The following is a 20,524-nucleotide window of genomic DNA, read 5'->3' as shown; positions in this document are numbered from 1 at the left end:
CTCAGCTTCATTTATTACTTATTTTCCTATAACTCTAAATGGATGTAAATCAATTAGGTTAATAATATGAAAATATGGTAAGAGGCTTTAAAAGGTATTTTTAATTATATTTTTTTAAGGCATAATTAATTATATTTCTTGACTAAGAACTTTCTTTTTAAAGACATATGAGGTTTGGGGAAGGGAATTATCAGTTTCTTTGATTTCTCCCAATATCTCTGTTTTATATATTCAAAAACTCCAACAAATTTTTAATCACAATTTCAGAGGAAAATGTTTACAAGTAGCTCACGTATGACAATATTACATTTTGACTTTCAGGTAAAAAATTCAAAAAGTTAGTTTGTGAAAATGGATTTTATTTTATCATTTTGTTTGTTTTTTATAACAATTTTGTGAATGTACACCAAAGATAGCTAGAGAAAATTGCAGAGTAAGTGGATTCAGCATATAAAGTCTTAAGTTGAGGAAATGATTTCCTTTTGAAGTCCAAAATTATTTCTTCTCTGAAAGATTTGAATCATGTAGGCATTAATTCCTGTTTTGTCTTACTGGGTTGGTTTTCTTTAGTCAAGTTGGCACAATTATTCAAGGGAAAATACTCTCTCTAATCTCTGTAATACTACTATTTATGGTTTTCTCCTTCCCAATAGTAAAAGTTTTAAATTACAAAGACTCAATCCACCTGATGAGAATTCTCTTTTATTTTGTAGTAGCTGATTTTTGGGAATAGTAAATTTAATGGTCTCTGGAACTCTGTTGAAGGAAAAAGAATATCTTTTGACTTTTTGGGGGTATTTTAAAAATACTTCTGTTTCATTTTAGCTGCATATCTCCATATCTCACAGGAATAGAATTGAAAAGAGGTTTTTTTTAAATGGTGAGGGTGGAATTACATATTTTACTTTGGCACTGAATCTCTTGGTATTTTGAGAGACAGAATTATTTGATTTCTTGGGTAATAATTAGCTTCCTGAAAAAAATGTCCCAAGTTATATCCTGTAGATATTTGTGTGAGAATTCAAATCATTAGAGAGTATGCAATGAATATATCAGAAATAATAGGAACTGCTTTTCTTTCCATGCTTTGTTTTGTTTTTGGTAAATTAGCCTGACTGACATGCCTCATGAGGGGTATCCCATAGCAAAATATTTAATGATTATCCCATTATAAGAACTTCTAAGAAATTAGTAAAGTCAGTTTGTTCCATGATATTTGAAAAGCAGTCTAAAATGAAAAGTTAATATTAATGCTTTAATGTAAAATCTAAGGAGCTTGTTTCTTTAACTTCAAAAAATCTATAATGATGCCAGGAAAGAATACTTAAAAATATTTAAAGATTCTGAAATGTTATGTATGATTATTTACTGCTAATTTTCCCCCATGTTTTGGAATCAGAGAACCAATTAATATTAAAGGGAATAATGAGATAATACAGTAATTTGATCCTTATAATGATATACTATGTATAAATTAAATTTGTTAAAGAATTTGAAGATAACTTTTGTTCTTCCATATCAAAAATTTCTGAGTTACATATAAGCAGAGATATGCAAAACTTAGAATGGCAAATAAATTATCAGGGCCCTTCTGAATTGTGGCCTCAAAAGATATATTTCAGACAAGTATTTTTGAAACGTATTTTGATTGGAATTATTTTGAGCCCATATCTCAATTCTTTCCTCTTTGCTCACTTAATTTGTACTTTGCAAAGAGAAAATTAAGAATTTTGTTAAATGGTCTAAATATATTTAAGAAAAGATCATTTTGGATATTGACTCATATTTTAATATATACCCTTTAAATATTGGGTTTTTAAATAAAACACTTGACCCGGGAAAAGGATTCCTTAGCTGATACTGACAAAAATTGATGTATCTTAGTGTGTGTCTTACGTGTCAGTGATTGGACTAAGAGAAGATTCAGGTTCATGAATTAGTATGAAGAGGAGCTATTTTTCAATATATGGTCTTATACCTTAATTTCAGTAACTACAAGCTATGAAATAGTAACCCCATGATCATTCTTTGATACACATCTAAAACTGAAGGCAGAAATTTTAAATACATTTAAAAAAATCAAAATTATTTTAGAGTAATTCACTATAAAATTATAAGTAAGGCCAAGTTGATTAATATTTTTACAAGTTTTACTAATTTTTACTAATTAAGTTTTACTAATATTTGTTGGTAGGATTATGTTCCTTTCACTTTTAAAACACACATATTTACCTACTAATTTTTACTAATACTAATATTTTTACTAATATTTGTTGGTAGGATTAATTTTTACTAATATTTGTTGGTAGGATTATGTTCCTTATCTTTCACTTTTAAAACACACATATTTACCTACACCTATGTATATGCATAGAATATAGCATACAAATATAGTGACTATAAGATTACTCAAATTTTACAATCCTGAGTTATAAAACTCCGTAAATGAAAATTTTGCATTTCATAAAATGATGTGAACATACATAGAATCAGGCAAAGTTTAAAAAGCATAAACTGCGGTTTCTGAAAATTCCTACTTTGTCTACTACACGTAGTCATTTATAAATTGCTTGAGCAATTTCTAAAGTGCATGTACTTTATATTTTCTATTAAAGTATTTATGAAAAGGTTTTTGCTTTAATCTGTGCAACTGATTTTTTTGTAGGACTGGAAGGAAAAGTATATAAACCGAGATTATTCAAAGATTTTCACTGAAAATATAGTTGAACAGGTTTGTATTAATAATTACTATGATATGTAGAGCATTTTTGCTATATTTTCCAGCAGGGAATATTATTAATGCAATACTGCTTTAGCAGCAGATGTTGTGAAAGTGGAGAAACTTTATCCTTTAGGTAAAATTCATATGACTTAATTACCAATTTTACAGCCTTAAGGGTCCTACAGTTGTAAACATGTAGAAAAATGAGAATTAACAATAATTTTAAGATCATGCCATTTTTTTAGCATACTCCCAAATGTTATAGCTATCTCAAAAATAAGGAATTTTTGGCTGATCTCTGGTGTAGGCCTCTTTCAATGAAAGTTTATCTTTGAAAGAAATTGAGCTCCACACGTCTCTTCTCAGAGAGGTCTTTTAAAAAATGAACTCTGTTTGAGGTTAGTGTTCCAAACTATTGCTAATACCTTATTTCAGAGAATGTAAAGTGTCTAAAATGTGTTTAATTCTGAGATGCTCTGTTATTTTCTGTACCGTGAGAAAGGAAAAAAATACTGCCAATTAAACTATGATGCAATGTTTTCTAGTCACTTAGAATTTTTTATTTTATGCATATTGAAAGAGCTATTTTAGACTTATTAAGGCATATATGTTATATGTTACAGAGCACTGTATACATCATAGCATTTCATTTCAATGAGTGGTAGTGTAAATCATTTAAAAAGATGTTTCAAAGGGCAAGTCAACAAGTGCAGTGCCAACTAAATGTGTGCATGTGCACACACACAGATACATACAAACACACAAAGTGAGGACAGAATGAATGCCTGACCAAGTGTACATGCCCTGTGGCATTAACAACTACATCACTATGGCTGCCTGGCCAACTGTGTCTCTGAGACACGTCTTGATTGCACAGATTTAAACACGTCTTGTTTAAAATGCAAACAAAATAAGTAAATAAATGAAAATAAAAGTCTTAGAAATTGTTTAAAAAAAAAACAAACCCAAACTAGTATTGTTTGTAACAGTAATGTCAGTAATGTTGGGCAAACTTCTTAAAAAGACATCTAAGTGAGATAAATATTGAATATTCTATACTTTTGAAATGCCATTTCTTAGTAAAAAGACACAAAATGTTATTCTCTTAATGGTGATGTCATGTTTTATCTATAGCCTTGTCCAGATGTTTTTTGGTTTCCTATATTTTCTGAAAAAGCCTGCGATGAATTGGTGGAAGAAATGGAGCATTATGGCCAGTGGTCTGGGGGGAAACATCATGTAAGTTGTCATTTCACACAAAGAACTAAAATGTGTATGTGGGGCAAGGAGGAGCGTAGATATTTAGAGAAGGTAGAGGAGGTTTGTCCTTTTTGTCTTACATCTCTGAGTCTTAGACCTAAACGAAGGGGCTACCCAAGGCTGTCAAGAGAACTCTTGTTTTTAGCCTAATTCTGGTACTAATTGTTTAACATTTAATCTATCCGGGCCTCAGTTTCATCTCCAATTACACTGGATAGGCCTTAAGGGTCAGTGTCTCCTGGCTGGGGATGGTAAGGTAATATATGCCTATTGTGTGATATTGCTCTTCTCCAAGGCCACTTTTTATTCTCTGCATTTTTGCAGTGAGCTATAGTGAAAATACCAAGACAAAGTTTCTCTGGTTGACTGCCAAAGCTATTTTTTTTGTGTAAACATAGACAGGAGGAATCTATTTGAATGCCTTTGGTGTAATTCAGTTTTGTATTTACATTCAGAGTCAAAGACTTGGCTGAAAGCATTACTGTAGGTGGTTCAAGGTATTTCTTTTCCTCTGAGAACCCACAGATGCCAGCTCCTTCACAGTACTGAGGAATTTTAGTGGAATATTCTGGAATATCACTGCCTCTGCTCAATTATATATTCCCCAGCTAGTTAGCTGATCAGGAAGACAGAAGTTCAAAGTATGAGGAAGAACTTGAAGTCAGCAGGTGGTAGGATAATGAAAAGCAATCATGGAAGCACTTTGGGTGCCACAAAATAAAAGTGAGGAACGTGGCAGGGAAAGTTTATTTTCAGTGACAGGTAATCCAAGTGGCAGACAAACAGAATCTATGCCCATCACCAGCTAAGACTGCCTGAAGGTTCACCGTAAAAAAACTCATTTTCTAGGGGACATGGGAAGGCTTTGGCAATCAATTTTATTTACTCTCTCATCAGGCCTCACATATCTATTAAATAAGTAGGAAAGCTGTCTTACTCTGTAATACTTTGCTTCATCATTGATACATTTGCAAAGCCATGTTATCTAAGTTATTTTGATAGTTTCGCAATTAAAGCAGATGGTACACCATAATTGAACTGTTATTTTTATTGTCTATTATGATCTTGTGGTTGAAAAAAATTCCAAGATAATGTAAGTGTGAATTGCACACAGACCACAGTTTATGATGTCATGAATACTCTTTCTAGGATAGCCGTATATCTGGTGGTTATGAAAATGTCCCAACTGATGATATCCACATGAAACAAATTGATCTGGAGAATGTATGGCTTCATTTTATCCGGGAATTTATTGCACCTGTTACGCTGAAGGTCTTTGCAGGCTATTATACTAAGGTAATTATCCTCCCATTCCTGCTGCCTACCTCCTACCAGTTTTTACACAAATGTCCTATTTTATATTGTTATTGATAAGCAAATCCATTGATTTACTTTGCTCTTTTAGGGGTTTGCACTATTGAATTTTGTAGTAAAATACTCCCCTGAAAGACAACGCTCTCTTCGCCCTCATCATGACGCTTCTACATTTACCATCAACATTGCACTCAATAGTGTGGGAGAAGATTTTCAGGTAATTACGGCTTTTTTTTTTTTTTACATTTTTCAAAAGAAATACATCATTATGAAAGGGCTTTGCCTTATTTTCTTTTAGATTCTGCTTAGATATCATCATTTGAATTTTATCACTCATTAAAAATGAAACATAACAAGTTGATACATTTATTGGTCTATCTTTTTTAGGGTGGTGGATGCAAATTTCTAAGGTACAATTGCTCTATTGAGTCACCAAGAAAAGGCTGGAGTTTCATGCATCCAGGGAGACTCACGCATTTGCATGAAGGACTTCCTGTTAAAAATGGAACGAGATACATCGCCGTGTCATTTATAGATCCCTAAGTTATTTACTTTTCATTGAATTCAGTTTTCTTTCGGAATGGATGCCTGGCATGAACATGTCTTTGAAGTTGTGCTTGAGACGATGAGAAGAAAATTTTAATAACTTCCACAGAACAACTTCACTTTGGGCCAAACATTTGAAAAACTTCTTATAAAAAATTGATATTTCTTAATGTCTGCTCTGAGCCTTAAAACACAGATTGAAGAAGAAGAAAAAGGAAAAAAATGTAAAAGCAAATATTTATTTCTATGCCTTATTGTCTCTGAGAATAATGACAATTTTCTGAATTTGTGTTTCAGTTGATAAAGTATTCAGGTACAGATATACAAGTGACAAATGAGACTAATAATATTTTCTTATGAAAAGGCTGGGAAGAGTTTTATTTATCAACATGTAGACAAAATGGATATAAATGAAAATTTCAAAAATTTCAATTTTTGAAATGCTGAAAAACTGGAGTTCTAACTGAATTTGTATGCAACTAATTGTGTAAGTGCTTTTTTGACCGCCTATATAGGTACCTTTTACAGTAGTTACTGAAGGAATACAAAGAACAATATTACACAATGTTTTCCCTCAAGAAACTTAGTACAAAATACAACTGAGGTACATATCCAGTGGAAACTATTTCTGTTTAGATTGTTAGACAGATTTTTTTACATTTGCAGTAGAAATCAAGCCTTATGTTCCTTCAGATGAATTTTCCAAGGTGGATTATATTAAGTAGATGTTAGATTTAGGAAAGCTTTTGAGCCTTTCGATTTCTTAAAGTACATCAAGTATCAACTTAAGATCAGCAAGTGTCCTTAACTCAAAACAGGGTTTTTCTTTTTAATTCTAGAAAATAATGAGGAAAAAGAAAATTTCATTGAGATTAGTAGTAACACTTTATGATTTTTTTTTAAAAAACTCTTTTTACGTTTTTAAGTACTTGAATTTTATATCAGGAAAATAAAGTTGGTGAGCCTTTGTTCTTCCCTTTTGCCCTTTGTCTTCCTCCTAATTCTTTTCTTCTGGAGGGTGATTCACTTTTTTGTCTTCCCAGCATAGTCTCCGTTTTATCCTTCTTACTCTTTTTATTACTTTCCTTTTATCCCACTTTAAAAAATTCCCCAACATAAAAAAATTTGTGACTTGATTTTTTTACCATTACTCTGAGTGAGGTTTAAATATTCTTATTGTAGCTACTGTTTTTAATTTAAAGGTTAAACTTGAAAAAAGTTTTAAGTCATGGTGCCAAATTTCATTTTTCTAACACCATGTGTTAGAAAATTATGAAAAATAAAATAATTTAAAATAAGTTTCTGTTGTTCTCTCTATTATTGGTGATTTATCTTTAGAAGAGAATGTACGGTGGAGTATACTGCAAGAATATCTGGATGCAATAGGCTGTGATTTTTAAATTTTGCTTGGTACATTTACTGATATCAGAACTTAATAAACATTCTAGTTATTGAATTCCAAATTGAATTGTAATATCTTCAATTTCAGACTGACTAGGGATTTGATCTAACTTATTTTACAAGTGAGAAAACAGAGACAAAAATATTTATTTGATATATATTTATTTATTCAATGGTGTTTTTCAAGTCCTTACTGTGGGCCAGGCACTGGTCCAAGCACTGAAGGTATGGTGATGAATAAGATGTTATATTACTGGGAGATGGATTTAGGAGATAAGGAGTTGGGTTCTATCGCCTTTTTGTTCTTTATTGGCACTTAGCATCCAAAGTAAACTCCTACTATCCATCAACTTGACTGAAGAGATATTTTAGTAATTATTTGTGAATTATATTACTATACTTCAGGGATGCTATTCTAAATATGTACTGGTATGTCATGGATACCAACCATTCAGAACAGACTTTGGTTATAAAAAACAGTTCTACCAGTGCAAGCCAGCTTAATGTCCCTTGTGGTACACTTCAGAGGAAAGACATAACCAGATACTAGTTCTTTCCAGTAGTAGGTGGTGACTTATAGTAGCTATTTTAATCTCATGCTTTGTTGCCAGAAATTGGATCAAGGCAATCAGCTGAGCACATTTTCTACCTTTCCTCTTTGTCCAGACTTCATGAAATGATATGAAATGTACTTTTAAATAGAACAATTTATCCTGAAGATTAAATCTAGTCCTACTGTTATCCTATCAACTATCATCATTATTTTATTACTCATCAAGTATTACTAAGTGCTGATCATAACATGGGGTGGGCACCATATTATAATAATTGGGGCCATTTATTGAGTCCCTACTGTAGGCCAGCTACTTTATGTAGTTTATCTATAATTGTCACAACAATCTCACAGTGCAAGGTTTATTATCCTCATTTTATGGAAGAAAACGAAATCTCAAGAAGAGAAAATGACTTTCCTAAGGGCACACAATGGGCAAATTGCAGAAGCAGAGGTTGTCTGTAAACACAGATCTGTCTGGCTCCCAAAGGTCTGTCTTTTTCCACTAACTCCCAGTCTTTTGAAAACAAAACTGAATTGTAAGAATGATCCCTGCCTCTAAAAGGATTATATCTGTGTAGGAGAAAGAGTTAAATTAATAAACAAAGACTATCAGATAAGGAAATGCTATATAAAACATGAACAATGGAAATGTGTGCATTTTGCAAGCAATGGTTGCTATAAATGAACAGGAAGGAGGAGGGAGGACATCGGTGTTGATTGAAGCTCCGGGGGAGGTTTCATCAAACAAACAAAAAAAAGAACAATTCATAATTATTGAGCGAAAGTGCGACAAATGCCCTAAGTAGGTCAAAAATTTGAAAGCTGGAAATCAGGCAGGATAGGGAAAGCTATAACTTGAAACAGTTCAGCTCTGGCAATCACTATCTGTTTTCTGTTTCTGTGAGTTCAGTTTTTTAGAATTCCAGATATATGTGAGATCATACAGTATTTGTCTTTCTCTGTCCTATTTCACTTAGCACAATGCCCTTAAGCCTCATCCATGTTGTCACAAATGGCAATATTTCCTTCTACCTCATGGTTGAATAATATTCCAGTGTGTGTGCATGTGCGTGTATGTGTGTGTGTATATTTATATATATTATTTTTTCTTTACCCATTCATCTGTTGATAGACACTTAGGTTGTTTCCACGTCTTGGCTGTTGTAGATAATGGTCCAGTGAACATGGAAATGTGAACAGCTTTTGGAGATAATGATTTAGTTTCCTTCAGGTATATTCTCAGAAGTGGAATTGCTAGATCATATCATCGCAATTTTTAAGTTTTTGAGGAACCAAAATCTTTTACTATGGAAATACATCTGTGTATTAATTGTTTAATTTAAAGAAAAAAACAGTAGAAAGAAAAGAGAATGTAATTTAATTACAATAACTTGAAGTGTATTGATGTCAATAGTAACTATTGGTGTCTGCGGGTACATGTATGTGAGCGTGTGTGTGTGAATGTGTGTATACATATATTACCAAAGGGCTTTAAATGCTAATGGTGGCATTTTTTCTCATTCTTAATGTGCATAGGAATCAATATGAATATCTTCCCTTAATATGGATACTTTAGTAGTAGTCCAGTATATTAATTTTTTTCACTCTGCTTTATTTTTGAAAAACACTAGTAATTTACCTGTATTGGTAACTTACCTAAGAAATCAAGTACCCTTCTACAGAATAAACATATGGAAAAGAGTTAACATATAATTTGAGTGGTCCATCCTAATGACAGAGTCTCTTTATATTTTCCTTCACTCCTATTTTCCTGTCTGTCACAGGCACTTCTTAATTTCCCTGCTTGCTAAGCCCTAAAGCCCATCTTGTATGACATTTTTGGGGCATGTCATTCATCTGAAATATGGAGTGGTCTATACAACAGATCTCTTCCAAGTTGCAGGAAAGCCAAACAAAATTTTCTGTCACAGTTGAGAGTCAGTCTCAGTAAATACCTCACTTCGACTAGATGTTGACTATTTCAGAAAATTAAAGTCTTTAAACTTGATGAAAGCAGCTTTTGTCAAACTGCACTGTTTATCTGTGTCTTTCAGAATAGCAAGCTACAGACTTCTTTTAGTGTAGCTCTTTATTAAGAAAAAGCCATTGGGGAGAAACGGGGGAAATGTATAAAGCTCTTCAATGAAAGCAATGAAGTTTGGATTAAATTTGAAGAGAAATACACTAAGAAATAAGTAATGAAAAGAGAAGAAAACTGTACACACAGATATGCTTTAAAAATGCAGAGTACTATATTGCTAAATTATTCTAATAAAAAATTAGAAAATTGGAAAGATGGATATATATGCAAGGGATGTGTGGACTTTATAAATTTCAGACAGTTTATTTTTAAATTTAAAGATAAACTTTAAATTATATTTTTGTTTTATTCTTAATATATTGAAATAAATTAGAAAATATTAATTTGGAAAAGTAGGTTCTTTGCTGATTCTTGAGGTACTGTAATTTTTTTTGTGATAAATCAAGTAACAATGATTATTTTAGCATGCTATTCTATCTTCACTGATAAATGGCTGACTTAAAAAAATCTGATTACTTAAACTCTTTTGAAAATTAGAAAAGAATTTCTGCCTATTTAACAATATAAAATAAACAAGTAATCGACTTAAAGAATGGTTTTAACAAAACAAATGGAAAACATCATGCATGCTATCAACAATTTAAGGAAAATATTGTTCCTTTCAAATTATCCTCATCCCAGAGTAACTATTAGATTGCAAAAAGAGAATTCTGGGATGTAGAAGAAGAAAAAAAAATTTCATGTAGATTTGTAATAAGTAATGAACTTCTCTGTGCTTAATTATAAAATAATTTAAAAAATAATTTTAAAATACATTTTTCTTAACAGTGATTTAAGTTCAGTTACTTTTCCTTTAGGAATGTAATCTGAAATGGCAGAAAAAATCCTTAAGGAAAGCACATAATGATATAAAATCCTGCACCTACTCAGGAGACTTAAAATTTGACAGAGCTTGACTTCCAGGTGAGAAATGGACAAATTAAAGCATAACTTTCTTCTGCTGATCAAAAATGATTAGATAATTGATTAATTGAAAATGTGCATATTTTTAAAATGAGATTATTCTATTAAATTTTGTTTTATTATTTTCATTTGTGATTACATAAATATACATTTTACAAATCTTGCCAAATTGTGACATAAGAGCCCCACCTTGTGGCCAGTGTAGATAACTAATAGAGTCTAAATTTTAAGCAAAAAGCAAGAGCCTTAAATTTTTTTTAAGGTTCATGCTTTCAAAATTTTTCTTAAAGGCTAACATAAATAAAAATGATATAAATTTGGGTGATTTTTTTCAGGAATTCCTTTTTTTATTTTTGTAGATACAACACAGTGTTTTAAAAGGAGCAATTGGGATAACTTATTCTGAAATCAGGGGTAGCTAGCATATTCCTAGTTAGTACTGATGAAGTTATTTGTTTTCTATACTTTATGTACTTTGGAAACTGCTAATCTGTTTTCACTAGGTAATATGGGCCAATGATAAAATCAGTTTAGAAATGGTCAGACTCAATTACAACTGATGCAGTAATTGGTTTTGAGTAAACAAAATAACTTACATGACTTTAGAAAACTTCCAAAGGGTTTGGTTATAAAGAACAAATGTATTTTTAAAAATTCCTTTGTGGCAGGGAAAGGTAAATCACATTTTTTTTTTTCTCATAATCAGCACAGGGCTAGTAAAGTGCAGCAATGAAGACAGGTTCTCTGTTTTGGTTTTTTGAGGATTAAGGAAATTTGTTCCTGCTGAAGTTATTGAAGGGAGGTGTACTAGAGTAGTTCTAAATTACTCTAGCTCTCACATATTCAGATGTTGCCCCACATACTTCTTGATCATCTTTCTCTCCTTTGAGTTGCCTTGCACCCTGGCTGCTTGACTGAATTCAGGTGCTGCTCATCTAAGTCTAGAGCAATTTCGTTGATTTTCATATTGTCCTAAGGTGGCTTTCCTTTTGATCTTCTGTGAGCCAAGAGGAGAGGAAATTTAAAAATATATGTATGATCAAAACCTAAATGGTTTGGTGTCTGTGATAGAAAGTCTCCAAAGATGGTCCTCAATGACCCATGCCTCCCAGGATTCGTACTTCTGCACACTTCGCTCTCACCTTGAACCTGGGTGGGCCTTCTGTAACCAGTGGAGTGCAGTAGAAGTTACTCTGCATAACTTCCAAGTTGAGTCAGGAGAGACCCAGTGGCTTTGATCTCTTAGAACATTCTCTCCTAGGCACTCCTGGAATCCAGGTGCCATTCTGTGAAAAGCCCATGCCACATAAAAGCACTCCAGCCAACAGTGGAAGCTCAGTTCCTACATCATCTGGCACCATGTGAGTGAATTATTTGGACATCAAGCTCTGTCGAACCTTCAGGTGACTATTGTCCCCATGGTTGACTTCCGCCTGCAACCACATGTGAGTCCCCAAGCGAGAACCACCCAGCTGAGCCCAGTCAACCCACAGAGCCGTGAGAGAGGAAGATTACATTGTTCTGAGTCACTAAGCTCTGCATAGTTTATTATGCAGCAATAGATACCAAAACAGCGATAACTGCCCATACTTCCTCTCTAATTGGGCCTGCTTTTCTGAGCACATAACGTACTGGATTGTTTATTTACCTTTCATTTTCCTCAATAAAGCCATGTTTCTTGAAGGAAGGGACTGGTCCTTATTCAGTCTTTTCAGTTTTAGAGATAGCCTGGCATACAGTATGTGTGAATGAGTAATTGGGAGTTGATTTATGTCTGAGATTTTGTTGTATTTGAATCAAAATGATCCCCGAAAGAAATAGGAGTTTTGAATTTAACAGACCAAAAAAAATAAATAAATAAATCTATGTGTTCTTTGGCTGTGCTGTGTGAGGTAAAGCCTTGAGAAAGACTGTACAATCTGTTCCTGAATAAAAGGATATGTAGGCGGCCCCAAGTTGGATAGAGTGATGTACTAAGATGTTATAAAAAGAAACCCATATCACCGTTATCCTCAATATCCTGTGAGAAAGGACCGAGACAGGGAATGGTCAGTTTATGAGTAAACTATTTGGTGGCCATATGTGTACTAGACTTTAAATAAATATTTTGAATTGAATGAATTTGGTTTTACACGTCTTAAAACAGTTTTTAGTAAAATGCAAAAGCATTATATCCATATACTGCCTAAAAACTCTATATTTTATCATCCCACTTTAAACTAAGAAATAGTTCTAAGGTAGAAACATGTGAAAACGGTGGATTTCTAAATGCCAAGGAGAGTGTGTCCTTGAGGTGTATTTTCACTGGAACTACTGTTGTTACCATAGTTACAGATTACACTGCTCATTGGATGTGCCTTGTTGATTTTAACCAAACAGCATTTTAACATCTATTCAGTATGGTGCTAGAAATGTGATCAATAATGGAATTAAAACTTTATAATTTCAAAAGTATGGAGCTGTATGAATTTGTTCAAAAAATGAATTGTTTAGGAGAGCTGTAATGTGGATGATGTCAGAAAGAAAAAACAGAATTTAGAAACTTCTTGACTGCATGTCAGTAATAGTTGGAGTAAAACAGACTAGGGAAAAAGTATTTTTATACAAATACAGAGGAGATATCTTTAACTGTTTAAAATTGGTAAAGGATTTGGCAGATCCGAGAGGTTAAAAGGGTAACAAACAGTGAATTCAAGTGTGTCAAGTGACAAAGACATGGGAGAGAACAATGAGATCGAGGAGTTATAATCAATCTAATTATAGTCCAAAGTGAGGATGTGAAAAATGGACATAAACCCCACCTAACTTGCCAATGATTAGAAAGGTTTCATCTCCTAATTTGGGACGTTTGTTTTGGCCTTAAGATTTCAGATTCTATTTTTGGGGGGAAGCATGTTGTGTGCGCTGTTTTTCAAAAACAGTTTCATCCTTCAGCAGACTTTCTTGCAAATACTTATTCCAATGTTTCCTTATTTTTTAAAGTCTAAAATGAGGACAGAACAAGATGTGCAGAAATGCGTACTTGTCCGTGTCACATGATTAATTGGAGAGCTCAGATGCTTGTAGCCCAGAATGTAAATCCTCAATGATGGTTTACATTTGTAACAGTTACATGTAATTTTCCCTGAACATCCCTGTGCTTCCCAGATGTTCCACCCACTCATAGTTAAGTGGGGCCGTGTGACTGTTTTTTGGCCACTGGCCTATGACCAGAAATGATGTGGATCACTCCCAAGGCCAAACATTTAAGAGCCCATTATAGCGACCCTTGAAGCATATATACTGAGATGTCTGGATCCTGAGTCACTATTTGGAAGGGAGTTTCCGTTAAGGGGTATCAGACCCACAACAGATATGTGTGAGAAAGAAATAAGTTTTACATGTTAAGCCACTGAGGTTTCCAGGCTTGCAAGATGGCTTATTTTTACCTAATATACCAATCACATGTTTAAGAAAAAGATACATATTTTAATTGAAGAAGATAGATTTAGGTATGTGTTGGTTTTAAAATAATGAAAACCTAGAGTTATTTTAGGGTTTAGTGATTTAATTTGTATCATCTAACAATAGAATCTCAAGATTGGAGTGGTCTTAAAAGCTAGGTAGTCCAATCTCTGTCCTGCTTTCACCCTAAACAAATCCCTTTCAAGTTTTCCTGGTTGATGATCATCCAGACTGTACTTGAAAACTTTATTTAGTGAATGTTTATTAGGCGCCTCTTACATGCCTATCATTGTACCTGACATTATAGATTTGATTTAGATTAATAGATAGGATTTATCATCCTTGCATTACAATCCAGTGATGATCAAGTCATTGAATCCTGACACAGACACAGCAGAGCATTTTCTTAACTGTGCTAGAATCTGTCTTTTGTAACTTCTACTTAAAGTTTATCCATGTACATTTGAAAATGATATGAAAAAAATTAATGCCTTTTAACATGGGTGTCTCTTTCAAATATTTAACTGCAGTAATCACAACTGTTCCCTCTCTCCCCGCAACCCCTTATGCCTCATCCTTTTATCTTTTCCACACTTAAAATATCAGACTCTTCCCTAGTCCTTTATATTGAAAGACAAAAATAACCAATTTCTCCCGAGGGCATACTATGTCCAGAGACTTGACCAGTGGTAAGATGGTCAAGTAAGATTTGGTGCAATCGTGCAAAGAAGAGAGAGCTCATGATTATTAGACAGCCTTGGTTCCAGCCAATAGCCTGAGTTCCCTCAGTCTTTTCTTTCTTCAGCTCCAAAAGCACAGACACAGTTTGAGGAATTTCATGAAGCTGCAAGATGTTCTCTCAGGTTATTTGTACAATGGGAAAGAAAGGTCACATAGTCCAGCTTCCTTCCCATGTCCGTGACAGATCACTAGACCTCTGCTTGAGGGTTTGCAGATTGCTCATCTGTGGTTGAAAAGCTCTTGTTAGCAGAATGCTTTTCCTTATATTGAGCTGATATCAGCTGCCCTTGCAACTTCTTCCTGTTGGCTCTTGTTCTGCTTTCTAAAGGAACACAGACTAAGTTGAACGCCCTTTCTATGTGTTAGCAGTGCAAACGGATTGTGGTTTTCCTAAATCTGCTGCCAAGATAAACAGTTCAGGATTCACAGCCATCTCATCATCCTGTCCTCTGTGGCTCTCTGCTTCTCTCTCCATTGTCAACATCACACTTGACAGAGTGTCACCTAGAAACCTGGCTACTGCAGGGATTCTGATTGCCTCCTTTGGTCTGGTCACTATATTTCTAGATGTAAAGCCTAAGATTTTATCATCTTGTATAGGGGGTTATGCCACAATGATTTAAAAGAAAACACCAGATTAGTGGTTTTCAAACCAGGCTGCACATTAAAATCACCTGGGGGAGCAGTTAAACAATGGTGATGCTTACATCCTAGCCCTGACCAAAGAAACCAGAATCTCTAGGAGTAAGGCCCAAGTACAGCTACTTTTTAAAGTGCTTCAGTGATTTTAATGTGCAGTAATGAGTTTTGCCCTTAAATGAGGCTTCTCTCAACCTGTATGTAAATGCAATTTTTTATTTGAATGTAAAATATCAGACTTTTGCTCTGTTCCAGTTTAATTATCTCTGATAATAGGAGTCCCATAATTTCCAAATGCAATTTTGTGAGGTCAATCTTCAACAATCTTCAACAAAGCTAGAACACTGAAACTACTAAAATGTCCATAAGATATTTAGAAAAGTTTGGAAAGGAATTTTAAGAAGTAGAAGGATGAATTCATTTCAATTTAATATTTCTTACATTGTTGGGTTTATGCATAATTTGTACTGTATGTAAGAGCATCTACGTCATACTATGAATAAACTTGGATGATCATTGTTAGCAGATGACAGAGACCAGTATTTACGGGATACAAGAATGTTTTTCCAAATTCCAGGTCCTTCCAAACAAAACAAGCATTAATCCTCTGTTAGTTAGCTCTTTTTCTATTAAAACACTAGGTTTCAAGGCACATCCAAATTAAACTACTTTTTATTCCTTGAACTTTCGATATCTTTCAGCTGTTAAAAGGAATGTTGTTTTAGAAAGTTTGGCGGCAGAAAGCTTTGAGTCTGGCACATCTGAAATTAATCAGTGTTGAGTAAGAGTTAAGAGGAACAACTGCAGTTATTTAAATTTGCATCTCTGGGTCAAGATTGCCCAAGCTTTGCAGTAGAGTGAATTAGAATTTCTTAAAAATCCATGTTATTGGCCCTTTATTTAAAAGGCCAGGAGCAGCCCTCATGCTGCATGCCCCATTGTTCTTGGTATATTGAGTACATTGTTGATAATGATCATCATGTACAGTTTTGAAAGCACTAGTTCTTAGGCTAAGGCATCATGCATTGATGCGCACAGTATTTTTCACATCCACTTAAAATGAGTTAGGAATAGTCCAGAGGAATAATGCTAATACCATCAAAATGCAGATACGAGAGGTCAGAAAACATTTAGAGGAAGTGGTGAGATGTTTTTTGTAATTGCACACAAATCTTATTATTTCTCTCTGTATAGCCAAGACAAAAGAAGAAACACAATAGGTTACTATACAGAGGTCTCTTGATGTTGCCCAAAGACATTTTTCACTGCCCAGTTACTCACCTTTTTTTTTCCCCCTATATCTATATATATTAGACCTTCACCTAGAGATTCAGTCTTGCTTGCCCTCACCTCAGTTCTAATCCTGTCTGTGCTCAAGGGCCCCAAGTAGGTCTAGTAACGAGTTAACACTGATGCCTGTTTTGCTTTGACTTTTTCCTGTCGGATTTGTTAACCAAGTTTTATTTTGAGCCTGTGGAGAAATCATACTCTTCATTTATTAGAACTGGATTGGTCTTGTTCTTTTTGTCTGAACACCTTCATGGATATCTTGATTCTCATTGCTGTTACCCTGAGACTGGGATCCTGTCAAGGACTAGAGGTCAGTTTGTGCTTTACAAACATGCCAGTTAGCTTTTGCCACACAAAAGATTACATAACAAACCACTCCCATAGCACAGTGCCTTACAATTACAATAATTTAATTTCATGGATCTATGAGTTGCCTGGGCTCAGCTTAATGCGGTTTTCTCTGCTGTAAATCTCTGATTTCCCTCCCAGGCCCAATGGTCTCACCCCAGCATATTTCCCCCATGGCGATGATAGAGGGAAAGGCAAGTGGAAACATAGAAGGACTCTTGGAAGTGGCACATCACCACTTCCATATTATTCTTTTGCTAAAGCAAGTCATATTGCTGAACCTAATCTGAAGGATAAAGAAATACACTTGGAACCCTTAGGAAGAGAAACATGGCAGAGAATGTGGAAGCAGGAAGGACTGTTGAAAGGTACGAAGTGTTATTTAAAACATTAAAAATTATTATCCCAATTTAAGAAATTAATTAATGTACAGTTGACCCCTTGAACAACACAGGAATTAGGGGCACCAACCCTCATGCAGTTGAAAATCCGAGTAAGACTTTATAGTCAGCCCTCCGTATCCCCTGTTCTGCATCCACGGATTCAACCAACCACAGATCACGTACTACGCTAGTACATATTGAAAAAAAATTCAGGAATAAGTGGACCCATGCAGTTCACACCCATGTTGTTCAAGGGTCCACTGTATTACGAAATAACTATTATGCCATATGCTAGTAGGGTGCTGTTTCATTTATCAATTCATTTCTTTCAATAACTATTTGAAGGCCCAGGGCAAAAGCGTCTAACCTGCCTTCTCTTCTGATTCATCACATAATGTCACATAATCTCCGGCAACTCACTTAAGGATTTTTTTTAAACTTTTCTTTTTCTTGATGTACAGTTCTATAAGATTTAACATGGGTGTAAATTCTTGTACCAACCACCATAATCAGGATATAGAACAGAACATCACAGCAAAACAATATCTTTTTTTTGCTCCTTTGTAGTTAAAACCTCCCCCTACTCCTAATTGCTGATATCAGCTAATCTGATCTTCCGAATAGTTTTGCCTTTTTTAGGTTGTCATATTATTGGACTCATACAGCATGTTACCTTTGGCCACTGGCTTCTTTCACTCAGCATAATGTCTTTGGGATTCATCAATACTATTGCATGTTCCTTTTTATTGTGTACAATAGTACAGTAATAGTAATAGTAATTGCAATAGTAATCCATGATATGGAAGAAATATAGCTTTTTAATCCATTGACTTATCAAAGGACATTTGAGTTATTTCTAGTTTAGGTGATTATGAATAAAATGTCTATAGACACTCATGTACATGTTTTGTATAACCATAAGTTTATATCTCTTTGGAGTAAATAGCTAAGAGTGGGATTGCTGTGCCATATGGTAAGTGTATGATGTTTATGGTCAGAGTACATGATTGTGTGATTACAATTCTTTTAAACTTGTTAAGGTTTGTACTATGACTCATGATGTAGTCTATCAAGGTGAATGTTCTACCTGCACATGAAAAGAATGAGTATTCTGCTATTGTTTATTTATTTATTTATTATTTTTGGCTGTGTTGGGTCTTCGTTTCTGTGCGAGGGATTTCTCTAGTTGTGGCAAACGGGGGCCACTCTTCATCGCAGTGTGCGGGCCTCTCACTATCATGGCCTCTCTTGTTGTGGAGCACAGGCTCCAGACGCGCAGGCTCTGTAGCTGTGGTTCACGGGCCCAGTTGCTCCGCGGCATGTGGGATCTTCCCAGACTAGGGCTCGAACCCGTGTCCCCTGCATTGGCAGGCAGATTCTCAACCACTGCGCCACCAGGGAAGCCCATTCTGCTATTGTTGAATGACGTGTTCCATAAATGTCAATCGGTCCAATTGTCTGATGGTGTTGTTCAGTTCTTCTGTATCTTTATGATTCCTGAGAAAGGAGTGTTGAAATCCCCAAGTACAGTGATAGATTGATATGTTTCTCTTGTCATGTCTATTCACTTTTGCTTTAAGTATTTTGAAGCTCTGTTTTTAGGTACATATATTTAGCATTGTTATATCTTATTAATGTATTGACTCTTTTATCATTATGCAATGTCCCTCTTTATTTCTGATAATTTTCTTGGCTCTGAGGTTTATTCTGTCTGATAATAATATATTCCAGTTTTTCTCTGACTAGTGTTTATATATTACCGTTGTTTTCCTTTTTAATCTACCTAAATTATTATATTTAAAGTGGAATTCTTATAGACCATATATATTTGTTACCCTCTTCCTAATCTGAAAACTGTGTCTTTTAATTGCTGTGTTTAAATCATTTATCTTTAAATTAATTATTTATATGTTTAGAGTTAGGTCTACCATTTTTTTTTTTATTTTCTGTTTGTCCCCTCTATTTTTCATTCCACTGCTTCCGCCTTCTTTTGGGTTATTTGAATATTTTAAGTATTACTTTAAAATTTATCAATTATATTTTTAATATGTCTTTTTGTATCTTTTCCAGTGGTATTACAGTATGCATACTTAAGTTTTCACAGTCTACTTAGAGTTAATATTTTACCATTTCTAGTCAAATGTAGAAACCTTACCACCATATCTTCCTTTATATTTTAGTTGTGATATTTATTAACTCTATGTTCATTGAACAATCCACCAATGTTATAATTTTTACTTTCAACCATTTAAAAAATTTAAAGAGGGGGCTTCCCTGGTGGCACAGTGGTTGAGAATCTGCCTGCCAATGCAGGGCACACGGGTTCAAGCCCTGGTCTGGGAAGATCCCACATGCCGCGGAGTGGCTCGGCCCGTGAGCCACAATTACTGAGCCTGCGCGTCTGGAGCCTGTGCTCCGCAGCAAGAGAGGCCGCGATGGTGAGAGGCCTGCACACTGCGATGAAGAGTGGCCCCCGCTTGCCACAACTAGAGAAAGCCCTCGCACAGAAACGAAGACCCAACACAGCCATAAAAAAAAAAAAAAAAATTAAAGAACCATTTAAAATAACTTCAATGAAAAATAGTCTATTTATTTATGCAATGTTTACCATTTGTGTTGCTCTTCCTTTATTCCCAAAGTTCCATGTTTCTCTCTGGTATCTTTTCCCTTTCACCTGAAACACTTCCTTTTGCACTTCTTGTATATTAGGTTTTCTGGTGATAAGTTATCTTAGTTTTTATTCATTTGGGAATGTCTTTATTTCATCTTAATTTGTGAATGAAAGTTATTTTTACTGGATAGAGAATTATAGGTTGACAGTTCTTTTCTTACAGTGCAATATCGTTTTTGCTTCACTGCCTTCTTTTTGATGACAA

At 34.3% G+C, this 20,524-nt stretch overlaps 1 protein-coding gene across 2 annotated transcripts in view; it reads left to right on the top strand.

The window, feature by feature from the left end:
• PLOD2 (procollagen-lysine,2-oxoglutarate 5-dioxygenase 2) overlaps positions 1-7,140 on the top strand; it is a 107,368-nt gene extending 100,228 nt beyond the window's left edge. For both annotated transcript variants that reach the window (XM_082461216.1, XM_082461215.1), the window contains 5 exons: positions 2,666-2,731; positions 3,857-3,961; positions 5,132-5,278; positions 5,388-5,513; positions 5,684-7,140. In XM_082461216.1, the coding sequence (XP_082317342.1) occupies positions 2,666-2,731; positions 3,857-3,961; positions 5,132-5,278; positions 5,388-5,513; positions 5,684-5,839 (600 nt within the window). In that variant the 3' untranslated portion in view covers positions 5,840-7,140. The remainder of the gene's footprint in view (positions 1-2,665; positions 2,732-3,856; positions 3,962-5,131; positions 5,279-5,387; positions 5,514-5,683) is intronic.
• Positions 7,141-20,524: the final 13,384 nt, after the last annotated feature.

Source organism: Balaenoptera physalus, assembly GCF_965194825.1.
Source record: "Balaenoptera physalus genome assembly, chromosome: 4".
NCBI lineage: Eukaryota > Metazoa > Chordata > Mammalia > Artiodactyla > Balaenopteridae > Balaenoptera > Balaenoptera physalus.
Note: the sequence above shows the minus strand (reverse complement) of the source record. Positions and strands in the feature narration are given on the sequence as shown.